This window comes from Quercus lobata, chromosome 2, assembly GCF_001633185.2.
Source record: "Quercus lobata isolate SW786 chromosome 2, ValleyOak3.0 Primary Assembly, whole genome shotgun sequence".
In the NCBI taxonomy this organism is placed as follows: Eukaryota; Viridiplantae; Streptophyta; class Magnoliopsida; order Fagales; family Fagaceae; genus Quercus; species Quercus lobata.
In genome coordinates, this window is record NC_044905.1 from 52,626,828 (window position 1) to 52,637,310 (window position 10,483).

General features: G+C 35.9%; 1 protein-coding gene across 1 annotated transcript; it reads right to left on the minus strand.

Annotated features, from left to right (window-relative positions):
* Nucleotides 1-8,372: 8,372 nt before the first annotated feature.
* Nucleotides 8,373-9,614, minus strand: LOC115975829 (allene oxide cyclase, chloroplastic-like). The gene is made up of 3 exons (XM_031096839.1): nt 9,503-9,614; nt 9,301-9,422; nt 8,373-8,903 (listed from the first exon to the last, which is right to left on the minus strand). Exons 1-3 carry the CDS (start codon nt 9,528-9,530, stop codon nt 8,502-8,504), a joined length of 552 nt encoding a protein of 183 aa, XP_030952699.1. The 5' UTR covers nt 9,531-9,614; the 3' UTR covers nt 8,373-8,501.
* Nucleotides 9,615-10,483: the final 869 nt, after the last annotated feature.

Below are 10,483 nucleotides of genomic sequence, written 5' to 3' on the forward strand. Positions count from 1 at the left end.
TCCTCGGACGAACTTGTAAAGAATCTCTTATATACATAAACTTTAACCTTTGGTCATTTCCTCTTTGATTAGATCCTCGGGCTAAGCCCCCTCCCCTTGTTTTATCCCACTCTCTTTACAAATATCTATTAGTTTGAGCCTTGCTGGGTTGCATAGATTTCACCATTTTAAGTGGGTTTGGGCCGTTTGATTTTTGGGTCCTTACAGCTTTGATTATGATTTATCAAAGTCTACTTTGTGCAAGAAATTTATTTGCTTGGGAACCCAACTTTGCCTCAAGCTAGCTTGTGGTTATATCATAATAAGCAAGATCAACGAAAACTTTTAAGGCGTTAAGCAGGAGTATCACATATATTAAGAAATTCTTGCAATTATTTTTGCTGCAAACTAGCTTATTTCCTGATTACTTTCCATTGCTTCTCATATTCTGGCCTAGAATTCTTGTAGATTTAAGCATAATAAATTTGTCAACTATTCTATTGGGTTACAAAATCTCAGCGCCAATCATGATAGCTCCATCTGCTATGCATAAGTTGGCACATCTAAAAGGTCCAAATCTTCTTGGAAGAGTTCTCAGTCTCAATTGAAATTTGTTTGGATTCTTATTTACTTGTTCATTGTGATTATTCTAAAAGAGATTGCCACAGCCAGAGTAGCAACTGTGTCTAACACAAAAACGTGAAGCATTCATGAATTAGGTTTTTTAAAACGTGAAACATTTGTGAATTAGAGTTTTCTTCTTTTTTGATAGACGTGAATTAGGTATCTTGATCCAAAATTTACTCATTTTCACTTATCTGTTGTTGCTATTTTTTTTTTTTATTAAAAAAAAAATTTAAGATTATGTGACAAGTTAGTCTAGGTGTCCGTTGATGTGGAAATTTATTTATTTAGGTCATTTAACACATCATACTTTTCCATTTAAGAGATAACAGTAGAGACTAAATTGACAAGATACTGAAAAGTTAGGGACCAAATTGACACAATTGAAATATTAGGGATTAAATTGAAATATGGTATAAGAGATAGAGACCAAATATGTAGTTTACCTTTTTATCTTTTTCTTCTTCTTCCCACCAAGTTTTATTTATCTGGAGAAAAAAACAAATCTACCAAATGGCTTCATCAGTTCTGATATGTGTAAAATAATTGAGTGCGTGTCACTACAAATATCTAGGTGTTATGGCTTGTACCTTTCACTTCTCTTCCATCATAATTAAGTGATTATTTATTTTTCATGAAAAATTAACTTATTAAGTATAAAAAACTTCTCTAAACCAATTTGAAGGAAAGCTTCCACGGCTCATTAAATAATGGTTCAAATGAACATCCTTAATATTTTTAATTACATTACTTATTTAATAGCCATGTGACCAAGGGTCTTGTGTCTCAACTAGTAGTCTCTAATATTTCCAATGGACACACCCATGGTTCAAATCCCGCTCTTCTAACTATTGAACTATCATTAAAAAAAAGTCACATGCCTTGTTTAAATGACTTGATAGGTAGTGTGATCAAAATAGATGTGGATAATCATATGAATTATTGTGTAATGAGTTCAAGTAGATTTTGAAAACTTCTTCCCATAAGTAAGGCCTTATTAAGTGCTATAAATATTTTTTACAATATAATTAAATGATATCCAAACAACTTAGGTTATGTTTGGTAACAGTTTTTGTTTTCTATTTTCAAAAACTTGTTTTTGAGAATATAATAAAAAAAACAATTTTCTTGTATTTTTGAAATAAAAAATATGTTTGGTTAGTTGAAATTAAAAACATAGTTTTTTGAAAAAAGAAAAACTAAAATATGTTATTACTAGGATTTGAACTCTAATACTAACTCATTAAATGAGATAGATTCATTAAATTAAATGCGTGTTTTCATTGACTTTCGAAAATTAAAAATTAAAAACAGCCTTTTGCATGTTTTTAGTTTCCTTCACAAATTGAGTTTTGAGAACAGTTTTTGTTTTCTGTCCATTTTGGGTTGCCAAACAAGTTTTTTAATCTCAAAAATAGAAAATTGTTTTTGAAAATAGAAAATAAGGGGAAAAAATAGTTACCAAACATACCCTTAGTTTCCTAATAATTTAAAAACTCTAAGATTTTCCCCCTAAATAGGTCATTGGCATTTTACTTAAGTCATTAAAGAGATAGAAGTGTGTGGGATATAGTAGTAGCAAAGATATTTTTGCTATGAGTTTGGTTGAAATCTTTTTCTAGACCTTGCCTAAGAATAATTGCGAATTACTTTGAAGGGAAGTGAGTGACAAATAAGATATGCAAAACTATCTTTGAGGGCAAGTGAGAGATTGTTGGGATTTAAGCCCTAAAATCCAATTTGCATAACATTCTTCAACTAATAAAAGTGTTTTATTATCTAAGAATATATAATCATTGGATATTACACATTCATTTAATGAATAGTCCATGAGATGTATTGTGCATGATTTAAGTATGGGAATGAGATCTGCATACATAATATTTAAATCACAATTCCTTGTAAACTCATAAATCTTAGTTCGTAATAGGCAATGAAATTGGGAATTTCATCTAATAAGACTTTAGTGTATCAATCATGATGATCTATTTTGATTATGGAAGTGGAGAGTTTTGATTAATACATTGATTTATTTGGAATACATTGAACTGGACCACTGAGTTGTTATCCTATAAACTACTTTCATTTCAATAATTGACCTCACGATTGCCAAATGCATAAACTGTTAATCTTGAGAGGATGGTGAACTCTTAAGTAAAATATAAGTTATTTTGATGTATATCGGAGTAAAATCTTTTACTATCAAAACCCTAATATGTTGAGTAATCATATGTAGTGTTATAAACTAAGTTTATGAAATTTCAATAAAATAAGGAGTCTTTATGTTGCGTTTGTGGAACACTATTCCTCAAGATGGAATCCACCATCTTGATAAGAGACAATAAGCATCTTGTTGAGATAGATTTAATGGGAATTGATTGTTCAAAGTATGAGACCTGATCATTTTAGTAAGGAGTTACTAGAATTTATATTTCATGAAATTAGACTCCAATAATATAAGAAACTAGATGCAATGGCCGATCTCTCTAGCATTTTTTCTCTTTCCTTGTCTCTCTTCTCTTCTCCCTCAAATAAGATTTCTCTCTACTCTCTACTATATCTATTGTATTCTCTCCACTCTCCCATGGCTAGTCTCTCTAGCAAAAATGCCGCCACTCTCACAGCTCCAAAACCCATGGCCGGTCCTCCAAAACACTGCCGCTGCTCACCATAACTCCAAAATCCTCATGGGCAAAACTCTTCTCTAGCTTTCTGGACTTGTTCTCTCCTAAGCTTGAATAATTTTTCAAATTGTGTTTATGGGTTTTGGGTTGTGGTTGTACGGTGGCGGTTGTTGTGTTTTTGTCATTGGTGGTTGTGGGTTTGTTACGGGTATTTGGCTAGATTTGGTTGAGTTTTTTTTTTTAGCTGTGTTTTGGGCTGTGGAGGATGCGGTAGTTGTGTGGTGATTGTTGATTGGTTGCCACTAGTTCATCTTGGTAATTGTGTCTTGTATTGAGATGAGTTTTGAGGTTGTGGTTGGTTGATTGTGGCCGGTGGTTGGTGGTAGTGGGTTTGCGGTAGTGGTGGTGGTAGTGGGTTTTGATTTGGTGGGGTGAGTTATGGGTGCTGCGTGTGTTTGTTTGTTTATTGTTTTTTTTTTTTTTTTTTAATAATTTTTAATATAGAAGTTTTTTTAAGGTTATTTTAAGGCAAAACTGCAAAACTGACCCTCTAACTTTTAGTTTTTTTCATTTCAGTCTTCTAACTTTTAGTTTTGTCATTTTAGTCCTCTAACTTTCAATTGTTGTCAATTTGGTACTCTATTAAACTCCAATTATGCCCTGCGTTAATTGAGTCAAAACGACGTCGTTTTGACCTCTTTTTTTTTTCTTCTTTTTTTTTTTAATTGTAAATTTCAGAATTTAAAGAAAATTAAAAAAAAACTGATATTAAAAAAGAAAAAGAAAAAGAAAACTGAGGAATCATCTCAGCCGAGTCACTGATAATGTTAGGAACCCGGTGGTTCCTAATGGAGATTGATAGGAATTATAAGGGAATGGATGGGAATTGTAGGGAAATTGACTTAATTCGAGGTAGTCACCCTCCATAGAGAAAGAGAGAGATTAAGAGAGAGAAATGCACTAACAAATTAGTTTATTCTTCATTCCTTCCTCATATTGGATTACAATCATGTATTTATAGGAGACTAGCTCTAATCTCATTGGTCCACATGGTCTCATCCTAATGGTTCTATTATTTCCCATGTGCATTAGTAATTCCAACATGTGCTAAATGTGATTAACATGCTTGGAATTGTAACTAACTAACTAACTAACTAGGTTCTATTATTCCCCATGTGTATTAATAATTCCAACATGTGCTAAATGTGATTAACATGCTTGGAATTGTAACTAACTAACTAACTAAATCTCAATACAACAATTATTATTTATAGCATTCCTAACATTTCCCTCCCCTTGAAAACACCTTGCCCACAAGGTGTTGTTGTGAAATAACATCTTCATCAAAGGAGATCTTCCAATGGACCAATACCGTAGTGACATTTTGATCACCATATTCATGCATTTCTCTTTGACAAGCGGTCCGGTGCACATGAAGGTTTCTTCTTCGTAGATCTTCAAACTTTGCTCAAAGTCTTGAGCCTTCAATGGTTCTTCAATCTTCAAGGTCTCATTGGTTCTTTGAACCTTGAAATGTTCTAGTATCCTCAAGACCTCATTTGATTCTAGAACCATTAGAATTCTTGAAGCTTGTATCTTGGATTCTTGGATCACCGACACTTGGATTGCCAATTCTTGAATCATAGACTCTTGAATGGAAGCCTCCATTGGTGCATCAAGAATGGGTTCTTGGACGATCATCATCACCTTCTTTGTTGATTCTTTCGACTGAACTTCAAGGGCAGCATGTACATGTATATCATCATCCACTTTGACACAAAAATCAACATCTCGGCTTGCAACAACAGTAGTAGATTCTTGGAACTTGATTTGTTCTTCGAATTTCATTGAATCAAGAGATTGTAACTCCTCTTCCGTCATGTTCTCGAGACCCTCTTGCAATCTTGAGAGCTCCTCCTTCATGGCCATGTTAGATTCATCCAAGGCCTTCATCTTCTTTGAAATATCCTTAGATTCTTCTAAAGCTTGGTTCAACAATCCTTGTATTTTTTTCAAAAGTTTTCTTTCATCAAAATTGCCCGTCTCTGGATCAACGGCTCTGATACCATTTGTTAGGAACCCGGTGGTTCCTAATGGAGATTTATGGGAATTATAGGGGAATGGATGGGGATTGTAGGGAAATTGACTTAATTCGAGGTAGTCACCCTCCATAGAGAAAGAGAGAGATTAAGAGAGAGAAATGCACTAACAAATTGGTTTATTCTTCATTCATTCCTCATATTGGATTACAATCATGTATTTATAGGAGACTAGCTCTAATCTCATTGGTCCACATGGCCTCATCCTAATGGTTCTATTATTCCCCATGTGCATTAGTAATTCCAACATGTGCTAAATGTGATTAACATGCTTGGAATTGTAACTAACTAACTAACTAACTAGGTTCTATTATTCCCCATGTGTATTAATAATTCCAACATGTGCTAAATGTGATTAACATGCTTGGAATTGTAACTAACTAACTAACTAAATCTCAATACAACAATTATTATCCATATGCTTATAGCATTCCTAACAGATAACGAGTGGGAACTCAGGAACAGACTCGATTTTGTGACCGCGAGCTTGAACAAGAGATGGGATGGCAGAAGCAGCAATGGCCGAAATGATGGCGTATCATTTTTGGTTCACATTGACCCTCCTATGCCAACGGTGCCAGATCTTGGTAGGAGCGAACATGCGACCATCACGACACATGTTTCTGAAGGCTCCCTGACCAGCATGGTGGGTACCACCATCGGGGACACGGGGGATACGGGACACGGCGTGTCCGGTACCCCAAGACTTGGCGGAGGTTTGGTGTCCGGCCTTCTTGGACACGGCGTAGGGTTGGCACTTGTTGAGTTGATGTTGGAGATCTGGGCGTGGACGAAGTTGACAATGTCGAGCCAGATGGAGGCTTTCATGACATCGGGCAAAACAACGGTGGTGATGGTATCGATGGCCATGTCACCTTCGAGGGATTGGACAGTGACAAGTGGGCGCACGACAACTACTGCGACGGCCATTGGAGAAGATGGTTGGGGGGGGGGGAGTTAACTATACAAAGCTTTACCAAGAATAGCTTTGAGATCGTAATCAGAAGAGGAAGATTCGTCAAAAACTTGGGTGGGATTATTCTGATTCTGATTATTATTGTTGGTACTTATGCGTAGGAGATTTACAAGCTTTTTTCAGTGATTGGGGTGTGGAATGATTCCTCAGTTTTTTTTTTCTTTAAATTTTGAAATTTATTAAAAAAAAAAAAAATGAAAACGATATCATTTTGGCTCAATTAACGGCAGGACATAACTGAAGTTTAACGGAGTACTAAATTGACAACAATTGAAAGTTAGAGGACTGAAATGACAAATCTGAAAGTTAGAGGACTGAAATGAAAAAGACTGAAAGTCAGAGGGTTAGTTTTGCATTTTTGCCTTATTTTAATGTATTGTATGTATTATTTCAATGTGTTGTATGGAAAAATAGAATATTTTATATATGGTGAAATGTTAAACACCGTTAAAATAGAAAAGGTAAGTTTTAGAGTGGTAAAATAGCATTTGGCAGCACAGTTAATACTAATGCCCTTATTAGTTTTAATTCGGAGTATTTTCTATGGCAAACTAACATTGTATTCTAGAGTTCTTTTATGACTATACACTTTATTATAACTTCAGTGAACCATCATTTTCGCTTGTAGTGGCAATTTTTTTTTTCATCATTCAAGGTCACATGTAGGGGTGTCCACGGGTCGGTCCGGGTCGGGTTTGTGCCCAACCCGAGACCGACCCGATAGAATCGGGTTGAGAAAATCCTGACCCGCCGCCGACCGGCGAGGGAGTCGGATCGGTGTGGTTGGTTTTGCGCCGGAAACACGGTCGGTTCGGTCGGAATCGTACACGGTGAAAAAACCAGCCAAAATAGTTGATTTCAGGAGAAAAACGCCAAATCCGGCGGAGATCTAACCGGATCTGGTGAGATCTTGCTAGATCCGGTGAGATTTCACTAGATTTGGACAAAATATCACTAGATCTACTTGATAAGTCGCCGAAATATGAAAGTTTGTTGCCGGAATCTAGAAATTTGACGCCGGAATCTGGAAATTTAACGCCGGAATTTGGAAATTTCTGCCGGAATCTGGAAAATATAGCCGGAATCTGGAAACTTTCGCCGGATTCTGGAATTTTTTTTATGAAAATCTTAGTATATCGGTCGGATCGGATTTTTTCGGGTTTTGGGGAGGAAAACCGAGACCGATCCGCCGGAGTCGGTAAGTTTCCGGATTCTGGAATTTTTTTTATGAAAATCTTAGTATATCGGTCGGATCGGATTTTTTCGGGTTTTGGGGAGGAAAACCGAGACCGATCCGCCGGAGTCGGTTTTTGGAACAAGTGACCCACCGCCGACCGGCGACTTGATCGGGTCGGCCGGTTTTCGGGTCGGATACGGTCGGAATTTTCGGGTGGATCGGGTCTTCGGATTGGATGGACAGCCCTAGTCACATGTCATGATTGTTGACATAAAGTTAATTATGTACATATGCTTTGTCTATAGTCATTACCTATGATACCTCGTGAGTTAGCCAAGTGAGCCTCCAAATTCCATCTTGAAGGTGTGCTGCATAGGATAACCTACCGGACTTAATAATGACATCGCACTAGCGCTATTCTGTAGCTTGTCTAGTCAGAGTTTTGTTTATTGTTTGTTTGTCTTTTTTTTTTTTTTTTTGAGAAACTTGTTTATTGTTTGTGTTTTGTGCTTTTGTTCTTTCTCTATAGATTTCTGTTTTGGCGTGGTGGTAATCTCTCTTACCTTGCGTTTTACCTTCTTGTATCAGAATTTTTGTACTTGTGTAAGAATTATTATCTCAATATCAGTATTTTGTTAACTTTATAAGTTTTAGATAACTTTTATACAATTTCTCTCATTTATTCAATTTTTTTATTTATTAAGTGAGACCCGTGCTATTTTAGCTTTAACAAGGGTTAACATTTGCCATATTTTATCATACTTCTGGAATGGCATCACAAATAAAATATTAATCCACTTCCACATGTTCAACAGTGACAATTAGTAAGAGGACGAAAACGAGCAAGATATATAGTTGTCACTTATATAAAATTAGGAACTCGCCAAAAGCACTAAAATGAACCATTGAAAAACATTAGTAGTAATAATTAATGCAACGTTGTATATTATTTGCTGATCCCTGTGACCAGTAATACAACAAGCCACCAAGTTTACATCAATCATAATCTTCCTACTAATAGTTTAGTTAGTGAAATTAGTAACAGTGGCTTGGGGCTCACAAGCCTTAGCTGCAGGGCTTGGCTCAACAGCTGGGTTTGGCTCCACTGGCTTACCAAGAAGCTCTTGTGGCAAGTCTTCAATACCCTTCAAATAAAAGGTGTAGAAAAGTTTGAAGGGGAACACAATCTGGTGCAGCTTCACCTGCCCATACACCCCCTCAAATATCCCAGATCCACCAGTCACAGCCAAACACGTGTCTTCGTAGGTCAAATATGGTCCCTGCACCGATATGTGACCGTAGTCCCCGAAGTAAAAGCTGTATGTGGCCTCGTACCGGTCACCTTTCTTCTCTGGTTTGTTCTCAATTAGAATGCACATGCCTGCTGTTATTCCCAACCGCTTTTGCAGGTCTCCGCTATATAGCTGCAACAATGAAAAGATAAGGAAAAAAAATACTCGACTCCCAAACCCTAATCATATATGCGAAATAACCTTTATAAATAGAGTGTTTCTACAACAATAAATTTTGGTAATTAACTTATTGAAGCGGTCAACTGTTGGTAATTAAAATTCACTCTTTACAATCGATTATGTTAGGTTTGTGGTAAAAGTTATGTTACAAAAATTTATCAGTGGACTTTTTCTTATACATGATAATGAAAAAAGTGGGTACATAGTACTAAAGTTGCAGTAAATTATTTATATCAAAAATAGGATTGTATAATTTGATTTGTAACAAGTAAAGCCCATGCTTTTCTTTTCAACTTTTATGTTTCATGTTAAAAGAAGAGGATGAGAAAAGAAGTTAAAAAGAACATACTTTGTTGCTAAAAGGGACAAGATCTCCCAGAGAATTGACAGATTTCTGGCTCAATTTGAGGAAGGCAGGGCTTCCACGATCACGTTCATTGAATTCATACACGAACAGTTCTTGAACTTTGGCTGCAAAAACAAAGCAAAAGGGTCAATTAAAGGAACTTGAGGAACAAACAAAGAAGGCCTGTGAAGTGAGAGATATTTACTGGGTCTTGTAGAGCTTGGGCAAGCCATTGGTGATTCCTGAAATTATTTTTCTGGATAGTAATAGAAGATTAAAAAGTATCGGTGGATAAGGCAGTGTTGTGTCATGTTCGGTGGTAGGCTATCAGTTTATATAGAGGGGGTGCGGCTTGTGATACGTTGGATTGCGGACACGTGTACGTGTCCGAATCTATAGGGGAAGATCACCTTCTTGGGGCTTTAGGCACGTGGGATTTGTCGGTCGGTGTTACAATGTAGTATGAAGTATGGGTTTGGTCAAAAGAGTCTTGCATTGCTCATGGTGCTGTTTAGAATAGAATATTTCCTTGGTCTTAGGAAAAATAATAAAATAAAATAAAAAGTTGTCCCACGTTTCTTTGAAATTTGGAGTGGGGATGGAAAATGTTGACCTTTGTTTTGGACAGACCTGCTATTTGGCATTAGTATTTACTACCTTACCGTCCGCTGGTAATTTTGGTCAGCGATTTGAGAGTAAGGCACTGCTCTGGGTTTCATCTTGGGGACTTTGGATAACATCTGGGGTGTAAAATTAAAGTGAAAATATCATTTTGGTTTTTACATTTTTAGGATCATTAATTCATTATTAAATTGGTTCATACATTTTGATAGTAGTCGATTTAGTCATTATCATTTTCAATTTATTGTTAATTTAGTTCCTATTATTAACTCGCTAATAGAAATTAATTGCAAGTCAAAAATAACAAGAATTAACATTTTGATCATTTTGAGATGAATGTGCAAAAAAAAAAAAAGGAAAGAAACTTTTTTTTTTTTTTGGGAGAAGAGAGAAACAAAAAAATGATCTCTTATTATTCTCTTAATTTATGCTAAAGAAAATGCAACTATGTTACTGTCACCAATCTCATCCGAATATGACATTAAGTGTTTGGAATCCAGATATTAACTGTGCACTGTTCAATGTTTGACGGACCATTTCTGTTCTTTCAAGCGTCCCACGATAC

What these genes read in the sequence shown, in the direction of transcription:
- LOC115975829 (XM_031096839.1), bottom strand. Translation starts at nt 9,530, where the DNA reads ATGGCTTGCCCAAGCTCTACAAGACCCA. An exon ending in CCCAAGCTCTACAAGACCCA is followed by an intron (nt 9,423 to 9,502) that starts GTAAATATCTCT and finishes TTGTTTTTGCAG; the next exon opens with CCAAAGTTCAAGAACTGTTC. An exon ending in TTGTCCCTTTTAGCAACAAA is followed by an intron (nt 8,904 to 9,300) that starts GTATGTTCTTTT and finishes TCATTGTTGCAG; the next exon opens with CTATATAGCGGAGACCTGCA.